Here is an 18,117-nt window from a genome sequence, read left to right on the forward strand (position 1 = left end):
AGCGTCCCTTCGGCGGCCAGGCTCCCGAGCGGGCGAGGCCGGCGTCGAGGCCGGCGTCGAGGCCGGTCGCAGCCGTCAGTACCCGCCTCAGCGCGCGACCTCACCGAGGGCGGCCGACCGTCCCACCGCGCCGCAGCCCGGGGGCCGGCCCCGGCCCGTGACGTCACCGCGGCCGAGCCGGCGGCGGCGGGGGGGCGGCCACGTGACCCCGCCCTGTGGGGGGCAGAGTGACGTCACTGGTTGCCTTGGAGATTTGGCTCCGAGCGGGCGCAGTGAGGTCATCAGTTGCCAGTTAGAATTCACACGGGCACGCGAAGGGGAAACCGGATGCCAGGAGAAATGCCCGGGCGGGGGCAGGTACCTGTGATCCCAGCGCTTGAGAAGGAGAGGTCTGGGAGTTCCGGGCCCACCTGGAAGGCAGACAGACAGACAGACAGACAGGAGGGAGAGGGAGAGGGAGGAGAGAGGAAAGGTCGAATCTTAAAGACTAAGGATGTTAATGAGCTAGAAACAAAGAGGAAAATGTAGGTCCAAATACTATTTTTGAACCTATTTTGAGGAAGTGTGAAAGAATTTTTTTTTTAAAAATTGAAAGTGTAAACAGAGTCTCCAAATTTAGAATTGTAAGGACATCTCGTGAAATTCTAGATGAACAATTCCCAACCCTCCCCCCAAAAGCAGCACTTCTGGCAAACGCACTGTTAAAGGGAGCCAAGGATCTGGGGGTTAAGATTCAGAAGCTGAATACAGACGTATCCCTGAGAGGACCATGGGGCCAGGTGGGCTGAGAGAGGAGCGCTACTCAAGCTTCCAAAGTCAGTTAAACCAGGCGTCTCACCTGCCTCTTAACTCCTGAAGCTGCAGAGGGGAGTTTGGTGGGCTCTTTCTAGCTTAAGTATGGAGGCTATTCATATGATCTCAGTGAGGGTGTGCATGAAGGAGTCAGGAACACTAAGAGAAGAAGAGTGAGGTGAGGAGCAGAGCTTTTCCGTAGTGGATAAATCAGAAAATCTCATTTGACTATGGGGAGATGTAGATGTATCCAACCTTCTTATTAAATTGAAAGACCCCCGACTGGAGTCTTCCCTCTGGAGAGACCCTCGCCCAGAGATCACGCCGAGACCACAAGTCAGATGCAAACAGCAAGAGGCTTTATTCAGGAACACGGGTACCCGGGGCGATACAGTCCCTCCAGAGGCTGAAGAGACTGGCGCGCCCACGGGCTGGAGTGGAGGGTTTTTATAGGGTTGGGCAGCGGAAGGGCGGGTACAGAAGCAGGAAGCATAGTTTACAGGGTTCTGATTGGACGATTCGTATGAGGCCAGGTTCAAACTCAGGACAGCTCGTGGTTTTTCCCCGAGCTCGACACGCCTGCTGACTTGGCTCTCATCCAGGGTACAAGTTGTTTTTCTGACCTCTAGTTACTTTTCAGGCCCTGCTCAAAAATGGCGTTAGGCTAAGCAAGTATGCTGGGGCCCTTCATTCCCCCATTTTCTTATCTCAGGGAATGGAATCCTCCATTCATGGGGAAGAATAGGGATGTGGCTCCATTTCCACCTGGTTGAGTCGTTGGTATTGTTGGGTCAATACCAAGGTCTGAATAGTGGAAACGCGTTCCCTGATAAATTGGACAAGTCTGTTTAGGATACAGGGCCCGAGCGTCAGAAGGAGCAATAAAATCAGAAGGGGTCCCATAAGGGTGGAGATGAGGGTGGTGAGCCAGGGGGACCTTCTGAACCATCCTTCAAACCATCCCTGCTGTTCTTCAAAGAGTTTTTGTCTTTGCTCTAATCTTTTTCTTAATCTAGCCATGCTATCTCTCACCACCCCAGTATGATCCGCATAGAAGCAACATTCTTCTTTAAGGGCGGCACATAACCCCCCCTCCTGCAGGAAGAGGAGGTCTAATCCCCTCCGGTTCTGCAGAACTACTTCAGACAGGGAGGTGAGTGACTTTTCCAAGGCACTCACGGATTCCTCCAGTGCCTGGATATCGGTATGCATGGCAACCTGGAGTTGTCTGAACTGGTTGGTTTCCATGAGGGCAGTGGTACCTGTGCCTATTCCGGCAGCGACTCCTCCCATAGTTAACCCACCTAGCATCAGGGCCAGGGTTAGCGAGACTGGCTCTCTTTTTATACGGGGGACCCCTGTCTCATATCGGGCATAGATATCTTCAGGTGCACGGTAGACTATCTTGGGGTACAGTTCTATGAGCACACAATAATCGGCCGTGTTGGCTAGTATTGAGGAGGAGAGGCATGGTGTAAGTCCAGTGCTACAGGCCCAATAAGTCCCGTTGGGAGCCACGAGATAGTGGGGTCCTGGAACAAGTGCCTGGGTGCGATTACACAGGTGTTGGTGGGTGTAGGGTACTATCCCCAGACATAGTCCTTGTCCTGACACCTCGGAGATTGTGAGCTTATGCTGAGGTGTCGAGGCACATCCTGACGGGGGTGAAGAAGAATTGGTGAAGCTTCCGACTACGGCCACCCCCTCATAATAGGGGGGTGTGGAGACTAGGCATAACCAGCATTCCTGAGTCTGATTTGGGTTGGTAACATTGAGGGCTGAGTAAGCGCCCTCTATAAGATTCAATAGCCGGTCTCCCGTACCGGGCCTGGGTGGCTGGAGGGTGACTGGGGTTATAGTGGCATTCGGAGCCGTGCTTGGGCGAATGGCCGAATTGGGTCGGGGGGTAGCCCTCGGGGGTGCCGGAGCGGGTAAAGAGGGGCGCTTTTGGTCAGAGAGAACCTGGTTGGGACCTATAGAGGCGGAGGGCTCTGTGATTTTAAGCCTAATCGTAAACACGACTCCCTGGTCCCATCCCGTCATGTAAAGTCTAAGTCCCCATGTTCTACCTTTAATCCAGTCTTGTGTTATCTCCCTTCCCTTTTGAGTAAAAGATATATTCAGGGGGTTGCAGGTGAAATTTACACAGGGCCCCCCCCCTTTCCAGTAAGTGTTATCTCTTCCTGACGTGACAGTTCCCCAACAACGTCCTTGAGTAAGAGGACGCCATGAGTGGCTTTCTCTTTGGGTAGCCCTTTTTACCCTAATGAGGTCCCAAGTGGATGAAGGCTCCCAATAGGTATTACCAGTTGTTTCACATCCCCATGCTTTACAGAAGTAACTTTCATAACCCCCACATTGTCTAATCATCTTTCTGTCCCTACCATCCCGGGGGCAGACGTAAAAGGATAGTTGTGACAGGGCTGCTCTGGTTTCAGGGTGACCACATCCATATCTCCCGTCACTACATTTGCAAGTTCCCTTACCATCCTGACAGACGTCTGGTGCTCTGGGGTTCATGGGGTCAGTGGTAGGGATGTCCCAGTCCCCTGACCCTGCTACTAGTTGGCAGAGATCTGGATGCAAGTTGGGCCACCATGTGAAGGGGGTGTGAAGGGCGGTCGTTTGCCAGACCATCTCCCCAGTTTGTGAGATAACCTGCCAAGTGAGCCTCTTAACTAGGTGCGGGCTCTCTGCCGCCCTAGTCCCCTGGGGGTAGGCAGAGATTAAGAGGAGGGGGAGGAAGAGGAGCCGCGGGCCAACCTTATTTTTAGGGGGTTTCGTGTGCGGCGCACTGTCCATGTTGACTTTCTGGATCCTGCTGGGTCGGGTTCCCTGGCAGCCTTCACATGCGAGGCGTGGATCCATGCAGCAATCCCGTCGACCTTGAGTGCAGTGGGGGTGGTCAGCAAGACAGTGTAGGGCCCCTTCCACCGTGGTTCCAGATTCTTGGTCTGGTGTCGTCGGACCCAAACGGAGTCCCCGATCTGGAAGGGGTGGGGCACCACCGGCTTGTCTAGCTGCTCCTGGTAGGCCTTGGCCAGGGGCTTCCAGATCTCCCTCTGCACCAGTTGGAGGGCTTGAAGATGTGCCTCTAAAGTAGGGGTGGTAGCAAAGGAGGAAATATCAGGATGGAGAAAGTCTACAACAGGAGGTGGGGCCCCATACATGATCTCAAAAGGGGTTAGGCCGTGTGGGCCAGGAGTATTTCGGGCTCGGTAGAGAGCCAAGGGAAGTAGGAGCACCCAATCTCTAGTGCCAGTTGCAAGCGTTAATTTGGTTAAAGTCTCCTTGATTGTTCTATTAGCTCGTTCTACCTGTCCTGAGCTCTGGGGGCGGTATGCACAATGGAGTTTCCAATCAACCCCCAATAGTTTGGCCACCTTCTGACTTACCTGAGAGACGAAGGCAGGCCCGTTATCCGACCCCAATATTTGAGGCATCCCATACCTGGGGAAGATTTCTTCCAACAGTTTCTTTGTTGCCACGTTGGCCGTCTCATTCTTGGTTGGAAATGCCTCGATCCATCCAGAAAAAGTGTCCACGAAGACCAGGAGGTACCGGTACCCATAGAGTCCGGGTTTTACTTCTGTAAAGTCTATTTCCCAATGAACACCAGGACGATGGCCTCTTTGGCGGGCCCCCTTGTTTAGATGAACCTTTCCTGCGTTGACTTGAGCACAGGCTGGGCAGGTAGAAGTTACCTGCTGAAGTACCTGATCCTGGTTCAGCAGCACTGTCCAGGTGTTTTCTCTGTCCAATAGGGTCTTCATCTTGTTTTTGCTCAAATGGGTCAAAGCATGGAGGAATCTTAGCATGTATCGGGTATGGGAGGTTGGCATGACCATCCGGTCCCCTAGTATATATGCCTGTCTTCCTTGTTCCCAGTCCGCCCCCATTTTCTTTGCTAGCTCATGGTCTTCTGGGCTATAGGGCACGGGGTCTCTCTCAGGCTGTGGTTCTTGTATGGCCATCAACTGGCTGCTCCCTGCTGGCTGGGAAGCCACTGTTCGGGCAGTCAGATCCGCCAGCCGATTCCCTCTGGCTACCGCAGAGTCATCCTTTTGATGCCCTGGACAGTGGACAATACTGAGTTGGAGCGGGAGGAACAGGGCCTTTAGGAGGTCTAGGATCTCTTTTTTGTTTTTGATTTCCTTACCCGCGGACGTCAGCAGGCCTCTCCGTCTGTAGATTTCCCCGTGGACATGCGCAGTGGCGAAGGCATATCTGCTGTCAGTATAAACTGTGAGCTTCTTACCTTCTGCCATCCGGAGAGCTTGGGTGAGCGCAATCAGTTCTGCACGCTGGGCCGATGTCCCGGGCGGGAGTGACGATGCCCATACTACTTCCGATTCGGTGGTTATAGCTGCCCCGGCTCTGCGTTTCCCCTCCTCCAGGAAACTGCTCCCATCTGTGTACCAGACAGCGTCTGAATTCTTAAGCGGCTGATCTGTCAGATCAGGGCGGGTGCCATGTGCTTCGGCTAGAATCTGGAGGCAGTCATGCTCCTCGGAGGGGCTAGGCAGTGGCAGCAAGGTAGCAGGGTTAAGGGAAACTGTCGGCCCAAAATTTACCCGGTCTGAGTCCAGCAGTAAGGCCTGATAGTAAGTCATTCTGGCGTTAGAAAGCCATCTGTCCGGTGGTTGTCGGACCAAGGCCTCCACTGCATGGGAGGCCAGCACAGTCAACGGCTGTCCCAGAGTCAGCTTCCCGGCATCCTTAAGTAATACGGCGATGGCTGCCACCATGCGGAGGCATGATGGCCATCCTGTAGCCACCGGGTCCAATTTCTTGGACAAGTACGCTACAGGTCTCCTCCAAGGTCCCAGTCTTTGCACCAGTACCCCTTTGGCAAAACCTGAGTTCTCATCCACAAACAGCTCAAAGGGCTTGGTTAGATCTGGCAGACCCAGAGCCGGGGCCTCGAGTAAGGCCTTCTTGATCTGTTGGAACGCTTTCTGATGCTTCTCCTCCCATTGGAACATGGCCCCTGGTTTAGTGAGGGGGTACAATGGGGCTGCCAGTTCGGCAAAGCCAGGAATCCAAAGGCGGCAGTACCCAGCCGTACCTAGGAGCTCTCGAACTTGGCGGGGGTTCCGAGGAGGGGGGATGGAGATTATCGTCTCCTTCCTCGCTCTTGTTAACCATCTTTGCCCCCCGCTCAGGGTGTAGCCCAGGTAGGTAACCTTGTCTCGGCATATTTGAGCCTTTCTGGCTGAGGCTCTATAGCCCTTTTGTCCAAGTCTGGCCAATAAGGCTCGAGTGCCCTCCAGGCACTCGGTTCGACTCCTGGCCGCCAGGAGTAGATCATCCACGTACTGGAGCAGAGTCAGGGTTGGGTGTTCGACCCGGAATCCGGCCAGATCTGCATGTAGGGCTTCATCAAAGAGGGTTGGGCTATTTTTGAAGCCTTGAGGGAGCCGGGTCCAGGTTAACTGTCCCGAAAGCCCTTTTTCTGGGTCCCTCCATTCAAAAGCGAATAGCATTTGACTTTGAGGGTGCAGTCTCAAACAAAAGAAGGCATCCTTCAGGTCTAGCACAGTGTACCAGACGTGGGTCGGTGGGAGGGTGCTCAGAAGGTTATAGGGGTTGGGCACCGTGGGGTGTATGTCCTCCACCCGCTTATTGACCTCTCTCAAGTCCTGGACCGGCCTGTAGTCCCCTGTCCCCGGTTTCTTAACAGGCAAGAGAGGGGTGTTCCAAGGGGACTGGCAGGGCTTTAGCACCCCTTGGTCTAGGAGCCTTCGAATATGGGGCTTGATCCCCTCATGAGCTTCCCGTGACATTGGGTATTGTCTAATTGAAACGGGAGTTGCGGAGGCCTTTAGTGAGATCACCAGCGGTGACTGATCGTGTGCCAGCCCCAAGCCCCCAGTCTCTGCCCAGGCCTGAGGAAACTCTCTCAGCCAGTTCTGTAGTTCCTCAGGAGATTTCTCCGGGGGTTCTGGTTCAAACAAACGGTATTCTTCTTCTAAACTGAGGGCAAGGATTTGTAGAGAGTCTCCTTTAGGACCCGTGACCCTCGGTCCCTTCTCATCAAAATAGATTTGTGCCTTCAATTTGGTTAATAGGTCCCGTCCTAACAGCGGATGGGGGCATTCAGGTATGTGCAGAAAAGAGTGAGTTACTTGCCCTGATGCCAGTTGGACTTTTCTCTCGGCAGTCCAATAATACCTCTTGTTTCCAGTTGCCCCCTGCACCAGTGCAGAATGCCGGCTAAGAGGCACTCCGGCATGGGTTAGGACTGAATGTTCGGCACCAGTATCAACCAGGAAGGTCACGGGCTGCCCCCCGATCTTGAGGGTTATCCTAGGCTCAGGGGGGGGCTCCTGGCCTCGACTCCCCTAGTCTTCCAGACTAAGGAGGTCTACAGTCTTGGGCTTGGGCCGGCGGGGTCCTTGTGGCTTCTTGGGGCACTCTCGGGCCCAGTGTCCCTTCTCCTTGCAGTAAGCACATTGATCTTTATCAAGGGGTGGCCTCCTTCGCTCTCCCGACCTATCTCCCTCTCTCCGCTGTCCCTGAGACACAACGGCGGCCAAAACCTTTTTTATCTCCCTATGCTGTTTCTTGTCCCTTTCCTCTTGTTTCTGCCATCTCCTTTCCTCACGCTCCTCAGGAGTTTCTCTCTTATTGAACACTTTCTCTGCTTCCTTCAATAAGTCTGGCAAACCTAGCGCCTGTAAACCTTCCAGCCGCTGCAATTTGGTTCTGATATCTGAGCTAGACTGATAGATAAATGATAGGATGACACCTGGTGCTTGCCCTGGGTCTTCTGGATCATACGGAGTGTACATCCTATAAGCCTCCTTCAGCCTCTCTAAAAATGCAGCGGGTGTTTCTTCCTTTCCCTGTATCACATTCCTTACCTGGGCCAAATTGGTAGGCCTTCTGGCGGCCGCTCGGAGACCCGCTAAGAGCAACTGGCGATAGAGACGTAGATGCTCCCTACCTTCAGGTGTATTGAAGTCCCAGTCTGGGCGGGTCAAGGGAAAAACTGCATCGATGATATTTGGGAGTTGGGTTGGCCTCCCATCGTCGCCCAGAACCTGCTTCCGGGCCTCCAGGAAAACTCTCTGCTTCTCCTCTACTGTTAAGAGGGTCTGCAGGAGCTGCTGACAGTCGTCCCAAGTCGGCCTGTGAGTCACTAGGATGGACTCAATTAGGCCGGTTAAGGCAACAGGATCCCTGGAGAAAGGGGGATTATGTTGTTTCCAATTATAGAGGTCTGAGGCTGAAAAGGGCCAGTACTGCAACTGGCGATTCGGCCCCTCTCTAAGCGGGAAGGCCCTGGACTCAATAGGGGGGCCATCCCGGCGGCCGCGGAGACGGCCGGCAATGGGGGACGGGGCTGCGTCCTCTTCTTCAGCCCCGTGGGTCCTGCGAGTCGAGGTGACTTCTGGATCTGCCACAGGCACGGCTGGGGACGCCGCCACCGGGGCGGCGGCTGGGGCCGCTTTGGCCGGCTCTCCAGGTGGTCCGGCTCGATATGGTGGTGGGTCCTCCGTCAGGAGATCTATAAGGGGAGTATTGGGGTCTGGGGGAAGGACTGGAGGCTTAGGAGTCTCCTTGTGAGGGAGCACAGGGTAAAGGGAGGAGTCTGGGTTGGGGGGCGCAGAAGGCCCAGAGACTGGAGGGGGCTGCGGAAGGAAAGGCTTAACCCATGGAAATGGGTTCTCGACCAGTGATCTCCAGATGGTGATATATGGGACCTGGTCGGGATGCCCATAAGGGCTAGGGGCGAAAACCTTACCCTCCACCTGCGAAATAAGAGAGAGGTTAAAAGATCCCTCTCGCGGCCAGCCAACATTCATCATGACCCATTCGGCCTCGCAGAAGGTGATCCATTTCTTCTTCCTGACAATGACACCTTCATTGTTTCCTCGGGCCTTAACATCGGACCAGTGGTCCTTGGTTAGGCTCAATGGGGTGGTGACAGCCTGTCCCATGGTGGTCTCCAAATAAAGAAGGGTTAAACACACAACGAGAAACAAACAGACAAGACAGACCACAGAATTTTTCGCTGCGCGGCTCCGGCGTAAAACCGAAAGCAAAAACTCAGATGGGGACGCGGAGTGTTTGAATTCTCCGTCCCCTGCCAGTACCACGTATCCTTCTGATGCGTGGGTGGCCCCGAAAAACCGTGCCCCAGAGGGGACTTCCCGTGCCCCAGAGGGGACTTCCCGTGCCCCAGAGGGGACTTCCCGTGCCCCAGAGGGGACTTTCCGTGCCCCAGAGGGGACTTCAGATACCCGTGGAACGTCTTCCAGGGTTTCGGTGGGCGAAGTCCGAGCTCGTCAGCTCCTTCAGCCCCCACCGACTCAGACCTGACTTAGGACGTCCGACGAAAACGAAAGACAAGTAAACAGACTGAGACAATACAGACAGACAGTGGCCGGCCAGCTTACCTCCTGACAGTGGGTCGGTGGTCCCGAGGCGGGGGTCTCAAATCCCGGACGAGCCCCCAAATGAAAGACCCCCGACTGGAGTCTTCCCTCTGGAGAGACCCTCGCCCAGAGATCACGCCGAGACCACAAGTCAGATGCAAACAGCAAGAGGCTTTATTCAGGAACACGGGTACCCGGGGCGATACAGTCCCTCCAGAGGCTGAAGAGACTGGCGCGCCCACGGGCTGGAGTGGAGGGTTTTTATAGGGTTGGGCAGCGGAAGGGCGGGTACAGAAGCAGGAAGCATAGTTTACAGGGTTCTGATTGGACGATTCGTATGAGGCCAGGTTCAAACTCAGGACAGCTCGTGGTTTTTCCCCGAGCTCGACACGCCTGCTGACTTGGCTCTCATCCAGGGTACAAGTTGTTTTTCTGACCTCTAGTTACTTTTCAGGCCCTGCTCAAAAATGGCGTTAGGCTAAGCAAGTATGCTGGGGCCCTTCAAAATAAGAAACACAGAACCAATGCAAAGAAGAAAGCCAAGAGGTCAGAGCTAAGAGCTAAAACCTTACCCTTCCTCCTGCGGTGGTCCTACCTCTCCGAACCAGAGCTACCCCTGTGTTAAAGTCTTTATATAGAGTTCCTGTCCTGCCTTCTCATTGGTTGTAAACCCAACCACATGACCGCCTCCTCACAGCCTGTCTGTATAGGCCTCCAGGTTTTCCATGATTGGTATTAAGATTAAAGGCATGTGTATCCAATAATGGCTGTATCCCTGAACACACAGAGACTTACCCAGCTCTGCCTACCAAGTGCTGGAATTACAAGCGTACGCCACCACTGCCCTGCTTTCCTATGGCTTGCTAATAGCTCTGACCCCCGGGTAACTTTATTTATTAACATACAAATAACATTTTAATACAAATAAAATATCACCATAGGGAGAGGGAAGGGCAGGGTCACCATGACATGCTATGCATTCTTAACTCGCAGTAGCTGCTATCGCCTGCAGACCTGTACACTATTGGCCCATCAACATCCTGTCGTGGAGTGCAGCAGGAGTTCCCACAGAGCTTCGCAGCTGTTGGGTTCCGGAATGTTAGCACCTGGCTTTGATCTGCCTTTTGTGACTGATACCTTTTGTGTCCAGTACCTTCCATTTGAAGTGTGTAAATCTTATCTGAGAGTCTCCTAAAGGTTCAAAGCTTGTGCAAAACTTGATCGTGGGAGGACTTGGAAAACTGAGATGTCCTGTGACTGGGAATCGCTTTGGCATCTATTTGGGGAACTTAGATAAGAGGTTTTGGTATGCAGAAACTGACTTGCTAAAGGTGTAAATTGTATAACAATAAAAATGCCTTTTGCAAAACTACAGTCAGTCAGTTCACCAGAGGCTGACTGACTTCCCTGTGGCTGTAAAGGCTAAAAATCACCCTAGAGTGACCCTGTTTCTTCCATGGACCCTCGTGAACTGAACACCAGACACAACAATGGAGTAGGGAGCCACTCCTGAGGCCCGTCTCTAGCTGAGTTCTAGACAGTTAACGGTTGCCGGCAGAGGGGGAGACACTTTGCTCTGTGGTGCAGTCACTGGCAAGGTGCCCGAGAGCCTTTAACCCCTCACCCATGCTCCTAAAAGCAACCCTAACTTAACTCTTCAGGTTGATAAGAAATAAAGACGTGAACGTAGATGACGACCTAGTGGGGGGGGGGGGGACAAGAGAGAGAATGAGGGAGAATAAAGTGTTGGTGTCCATGTACTGAGATGTCACAAGACCCGGCTCTGTGTGTGACCAATATGTGCTGACAAACATTTTTAAAAGTCGAATGTAAAATTAACCAGCTTGCCGGGCGGCGGTGGCACACACCTTTAATCCCAGCACTTGGGAGGCAGAGCCAGGTGGTCCAACCTGGTCTACAGAGCGAGATCCAGGACAGGCACCAAAACTACACAGAGAAACCCTGTCTCAAACAAACAAACAAAAACAAAAAAATTAATCAGCTTGTGAATTTAACTACCAATTCATAAGAAATAAATCAGATTTGCTGGGGCTAGGGGTGCAGGCTTCTCATTCCAGCTACTTAGGCAGCTGAGGCAAGGGAATTGCAGTCAGCCTGGGTAACAGTGGGTTTGGGGTCAGCCTCAACAACTTATTGAGACCCTGCCTCAGAAAGCAGAGGAGTGTATGGTACCTGTTATGCCCAGATCGTGACCCCAAAGAGACGACCAAAGACTGAGGATGTCTAGAATGCAACAGCAAGGTTTATTCTATAGATACAAGCCTAGGCAGGGAACGCGTTCCTACACCCAATACAGTGAGGCAGGGAGGAGTTGCTCTTTTTTTGTGAGGCTATTTAAAGGCAAAAACCGCAAGCCCTTCAGGGCGGTTGCCGGGGTTGTCTTTTGTTCATGGCCCTCACAGAAACTTCTTGCTTAAGTCTCAGGAAACTGAAATTGAGGCCTGATCTTTGAGAGAAGACTGAGCAGCCTGTTATGGCATCTGCTTGGTTCTTTCAGTACCTAGGATTGGACTAAGGCCACCAGGCTTGGCAACAGGCACCTTCATGCACAGAACCATCTTGCTGACAAAATCTACCCCCCCCACGCCTCCCACACTCCCACCCCCCAATCATGGCTGCTGCTGTGTCCTACTAGGTCCCTGAGGGCAGGCCAGTATAAATGCCTGAATGCTAACAAGTGTATATGTGTGGGTATGTGTATGTGTGGGTATGTATACACCGTGGTGCCTGTGTGGCAGTCATTGGACTACCCATGGAGTTGGTTTACCTTCCACCATAGTAGTACTGGACATGGCTCAATGGTACAGGGCTTGTCCAGCATACACATCGCCTTGGATTCTGTCCCCAGTAATACCAAAGAAAGGAGGAGAAAATGGAAAGATAGATGGGATTTGGTCAGTCTTCTGTACTTTTACACTTCCTGGACTGACTTGTTTCAGTAACTATTGGCCTATTCCTAGAAGGAGAAATCTTAGGCCTTAGTTTTGGGGTGAAAGCATTTTGGTCTTATTTCTTTTTTTTTTTTTTTTGGTTTTTCAAGACAGGGTTTCTCTGTGTAGCTTTGCGCCTCTCCTGGAACTCACTTGGTAGCCCAGGCTGGCCTCGAACTCACAGAGATCCGCCTGGCTCTGCCTCCCGAGTGCTGGGATTAAAGGCGTGCGCCACCACCGCCCGGCATTTGGTCTTATTTCTAAGATGGCTCATTTTGGTCTCACAACATCAGATATTTTAAAGGGAAAAACTACTTAAAAGAGAAAAATTATTTTCCACATTAAAAAAAAGTGTATTATGTGTACATTATAAGAAAATTGGACTTTGTTTAATAAAATTTTAGGCAGTCTGAAAATGGAACAACTATGTGAGAAGATTAATGTTGATGGAATGTACATTACACCAATTATGCACGTTATTAATTTCCTTATCCTTATTTTACTATTTAAAAAGATAGACAATTTAGAGCCGGGCGGTGGTGGCGCACGCCTTTAATCCCAGCACTCGGGAGGCAGAGCCAGGCGGATCTCTGTGAGTTCGAGGCCAGCCTGGGCTACCAAGTGAGTTCCAGGAGAGGCGCAAAGCTACACAGAGAAACCCTGTCTCGAAAAAAAAAAACCAAAAAAAAAAAAAAAAGATAGACAATTTAAGTGCCAGGATAAAAGCTTTAGAAAAACCTGTTAAAATGAATTATAGAGAAATTCAGATTCAGATGGAAGAATTTAACGGTGAAATTATTTCAGGATTGGATTATAAGGTTACAGAAAGAAAGCCTGTTTTCACACAATCATCCTTAATTTATCTGGTAACCATACAGCAGCTACCTGGTCAAGTGAATGCACAAAATATTTGAACTCCAATTGAAATGTTAGATTTAAGAAGGTTTAAGGAGGCAATAGTATCTTATAGCATGAATTCCCCATTTGTAAAGCAAATGTTAAACTCCTGGTCAACTTATAATAAGACTATACCACAGGACTGGTGAGAGCTGGTAAATGCTGTCCTGGAACCCAGGGCACAGCTGCAGTGGCGTATGTGGTTCAAAGACGAAGCTAAAAACATAGAAAACATAGCCCAGTGGAGGGCTTGAGGTGTACAAATCTCCCAGGTCAATTCTTTGATTCTATTCTTATTCTTTAAACTTTTCTTAAAGTATGAATTTTATATCAAAATTTACAAGATTAACATATATATACATTTTAAACTTTGTTAAGATATTAATGGTCATATAGAATACTAATTCTAGAAAAAAAAAAAGGCTTCAATTAGCTGCCTATACATGTCTTTGTGTTCGAGTCTTTATGAGTTTTCTGCAGGAAATCACAGCCAGGCCTAACATCAACTGAAGTCTCCAGGAAGAAGATGGGGCCCCACAACAACAATAATTCCACGTGGACAATAATAATATCACTAAGCTGACAAACATCATCTACAGATCAGCTTTGGACTACAAACTGCTCAGAGCAATGTTGAGATGGCTAGCTGAGATGATCCAGTCTCAAAGACTACTTGAACAAGGACTTGAGATAAGCCCTGAACTTTGGCATTATGCTCAAACTAGACAACAAAGGATATAGCTACCTTTCCTAGAATTTGACAATTAACCTAAAATTTTTCTTTTCAGAATAAAGATACCTTCGCCCATATCCAACAGGAAGCAATTTTAAGAATATGATGCCCACATTCCCAAAGAGGTGGTGTGGGGTGGGTGGTTTTTTTGTCTTCTAATGGGTTTTACGTCTGGGATAAATTTCATTGTTTAGGAGGGTTGGTTACAAGTTGTTGTTAAGGGTTAGGAAAAGGGCTAAGCAAAGGAGATTAGATTTAAGGTTCTTGTTTGAAAAAAAAGATATATAGAAATGATAGAATAGAGGGTAGATTATTGAAAAATCTCGGAAAAATAAAGAGAAGGTATAGATACAATATAGATAAAAAGATTATTGAATCTACTATTAAAAGACAATTACTAGATTTAAATACTTTACATTGGATTGGATTTTTGTATATTATATACAAATTATATATACTGAGATTGACATTGTTAGAAAATGCCATACGGGGCTGGAGAGATGGCTCAGAGGTTAAGAGCACTGGCTGCTCTTCTAGAGGTCCTGAGTTCAATTCCCAGCAACCACATGGTGCCTCACAACCATCTTGTAATGAGATCTGGTGCCCTCTTCTGGCCTGCAGGCTGAACACTCACTGTATACATGATAAATAAATAAATTTAAAAAAAAAAAAAAAAAAGAAAATGCCATACGTATATTTCTAATCTTTTTTTTTTTTTTCCAGAGCTGAGGACTGAACCCAGGGCCTTGTGCTTGCTAGGCAAGCGCTCTACCACTGAGCTAAATCCCCAACCCCCATATATTTCTAATCTTGTTCAAGATATTGTACTTATACCGTTCATTTAACAATGTAATGCAATTTGCTGATCCTTGAATGTTATTATTACCAACAATTAGGATATAAAGAAATGAAAGTTAGTAGTTAGACATTACAATAGAACTTGTAGTCATATTAGGTATGTTTTCAAGATCGAGCAGAGATATTTTAGATAGACAGGTCATCTTCAAACCCTTCAGAGATCTACAGAATATGGCATTTAAAATGTTTAATAACTTAGAAATTTTTTCCTTTTTTTATGACTATGAGACATGTCGACTCCTGGCAGTACCAATCTACTTCAGAGAAAATATGGGCATTGAAGAAGCTGCATATGGAGTTAACTTTCATTGTGGCAAAAGTTAGCCACTGTATAACAAAGGATCCTCGAATCAACTGCTGACAAACAGGACAAAATGGACAGACAGGACATGAAACAAAGGACTACCGATTCTTGCCAAGACAGGTGTGGTTGTGGCTTTAGCAACAGGCATCCTCTGAGGCCAGGACAAAATGACACCATCCCTGAAGTGGCCTTTGCAATCTGCAAAAGGTACAGTGCCCCTTTCTTCAAAGGCAGCTGAACTGGCAGTGGACCAATGGCTTGTGCTGTGCAGTGGAACAGCAGCTGAAACAGTTATTCTTGAAAGAGTAACTAAGCTGACTAAGTAACTAACCTCTCAATGGTAGACTGGCATTTAATAAAGGAGATGAAGGCACCCACAAGCTGAGAAGGAAGGGATGTGGAGAAGAATGGGATGCCAAGATGAAGCCACACACACAAGTCAAGAAGAATGGACAGCTGAATTAAAAAAAAAAAATCAACAATTTCCAGAATTTAAAATCCTGAGTCATGACATGACACTAGTGGAATTCAGGTGTTTCTGGTACATGGACTACTCTCACCAAATGTGAGGTTGAACTGTTGGCCTTGTGTACATCCTACTTCACAAATGAGTCTGTCAGATACGCTAAGCCTGTAGTCTGAAGATGATGCCCCAACACTACGGAGAAACCTCGGCTGACTGTCCAGGCAGCTGGCTGTTTCTGTCAACTCACAATTTTTTAGAAGTTGCTTGCATATACTTCCTGTTTTTGTTTTTTTAGGTAATATTATTTCCTTCTTGGGTCTCTGAGGGAGTTGAAGATTAGATCGTTATAATTAAAGTTTAGATAGTTATAGTTTTCCTTGTTAAGAATTTTAGAAAAGAAACCCACTAAAGAGGTGTAAGTGTATAAATTTGAAAGACATTATAAGATAGTTCTGTTAGTAATATAAGTTAGGATAGAAAGTGAATCAGGTACATTTTGGACTTACCAAAATAGGACAGATAATGGAATTATTTTCTCTGAGTTTGTCAAATGCAAATGGACTAGACATTGTTTAGGTATTTATTGCTTGTATATATTGTATATAGTTATTGTACTTTTTGTATATAGTTTTTCTTATATTAGTTATAACTTTTCCCTTTTTTCTTTTTTCTAAAATAGAAAGGGGGAAATATGGTGATATTTTATTTGTGCTGAAATGTGATTTTATTTGTATGTTAATAAATGAAGTTGCCTGGCGGTCAGAGCTAATAGCAAGCCATAGCAGAAGTCTGGCAGTGGTAGCACACACCCTTAATCCAATCACATGACAAGCAGAGTCTGTGTGTTCAAGGATATAGCCAGCATGGAGACACATGCCTTTAATCTCAATACCAACCACAGAGACCTGGAGGTCTGTATAGACAGGCAGTGACTAGGAGGTCATGTGGTTGGCTTTACAACCAATGAGAAGGCAGAATAGAAATTCAATAAAAAGACAGACACACAGGAAGTAGGTCTCTTTCTGAAGGGAAGGACAGCAGCGGCAGCGAAGGGTAAGAAGGTGGTTTTAGTCTCAGCTCTTAGCTACTGCTCTGACCTCTTGGGCTTTTAACTCTGCATTTGGCTCTGTGTTTCTTATTTAATAAGACCGTTTTATGTCTACACTGTGTTACTGTGCCTGTCTTAAAACACCTGACGGTCTAATAAAGAACTGAACGGCCACTAGCAAGGCAGGAGAAAGGACAGGTGGGGCTGGCAGGCAGAGAGGATAAATAGAAGGAGAAATCTGGGAGGAGAAAGAGAAGGAGGAGCCAGAGAAGGAAGAGGACATCAGGGGCCAGCCACCCAGCTACACAGCAAGCCACAGAATAAGAGTAAGATTTACTAAAATGATCAAGTTGGTTTCTATTTCAAAATGAAGGGGACAGGCCAAGTAATGAGCACAGGTCCCCCATGCTCCTCCTTCAGATGTGTTCAGAAACACCAGAATGACAATGAGTGAAATCAGAAACCATCAGGCCTGGTCCGGGACCCAGGACCCCTTATGACCATAACACCAGTGTAAGGAGAAGGGTGAAGGTGCGTGTGAGAAGGCTAGAGCAAAGGGAAGGCTCAGTCACACCCATGGGCACTAGGAAACTGGCTTGAGACAAAAAGGATCCCAGAGTTAATATAGGAACCTAGGGCAGAACTTGCTTTCCTGTTGTCCAATGACACCCACTACAGCAGCCTGGGGTTTGTTCCCAGACAGTCTTGTGGCTCTGTGGCCAAGGACCATGAGCAAGTTGCATCATGGGAGAAAACTTCAGTGTGAGCAGAGACTCAGCAAGGTCTTTACTCCACCAGCTTCTCCAAACCCTTGAGCTCTGCTTTGTAATCCTGTTCTGCAGTGGGGCCGCAAGAATATATTATAGACATTCAGCTGTATATTAAAGCTATACCTAGAAAAGTCAAGGCATTTTTCTAGAGGAAGCCATGTATCAAGGAATGTTTGATGTTATTCAGTTTTTAATGTGTCTGCTGTCTGCTGCTATGAAATTCTTGTGTGCCCATATACTACTAGGTCATATGGCAAACAGTTCAGCTTCTCAGACCTGCTGCTAATCCACTAGGCAACACCCCTGCAGGGCCTAGGAGACAGGCAGTCTGTAGATGCATAGCTTTGTTTCTTGTGCAAATGAAGCTCAGACCTCCCTTCCCCAGACAGGGAAAATGATATTCCAGAGCAATGGACTCAGAACAATGGAGGTTTTTGCATATCCAGGTGGAGTGAAAGGTGGGGCAGGATTCCTGGCCAGGCAGAGCCCCTGGGTGACCTGGGATAAGAAGGAGGCAGAGTTTCTCAGAGCCGGGGTAAGGAGGAAGGAAGGAAAGATGGGGGATGAAGGAACAGAGGACGAAGATGAGGTTGAAAGCATAGGAGCTTAGTTAGGTCTATGACAGGGCAGTAGGTACAAGAGGAGCTATATGTGAGGATGGAGCTGAAGCTGTATAGACAGAATTTTGTCATCGAGAAGTAAATGGACAAAAGAGCGTGGTGGACATAGATTCCTTTCCCTCAGACACCCCCTGCTGGACATAGCGCTTTCCCCAGGACCCTGGGAGGGATTTTTCTCAGGGCAGGCCCTTGGGAAAATTCCCTTACTGTTCTCATGAGTGCGACCCCAAAGCTGGAACTGGAGTGAGGCAGAAGGAAGGAGACTGAAAAAACAGATTCTGACCCAGGTGGAAG

At 48.9% G+C, this 18,117-nt stretch overlaps 1 protein-coding gene across 1 annotated transcript; it reads right to left on the bottom strand.

Moving 5' to 3' along the window:
• Positions 1-1,129: 1,129 nt before the first annotated feature.
• Positions 1,130-9,676, bottom strand: LOC128094488 (uncharacterized). Its single transcript, XM_052712900.1, is given in 2 exon segments — positions 1,130-8,147; positions 8,223-9,676. Coding segments are annotated over 2 exon segments (5,145 nt in total). The 5' UTR covers positions 8,739-9,676; the 3' UTR covers positions 1,130-3,518.
• Between the last annotated feature and the right edge of the window lie 8,441 nt (positions 9,677-18,117).

Source organism: Peromyscus californicus, unplaced genomic scaffold (genome assembly GCF_007827085.1).
Source record: "Peromyscus californicus insignis strain IS unplaced genomic scaffold, ASM782708v3 Scaffold_4__1_contigs__length_199733344, whole genome shotgun sequence".
NCBI lineage: Eukaryota > Metazoa > Chordata > Mammalia > Rodentia > Cricetidae > Peromyscus > Peromyscus californicus.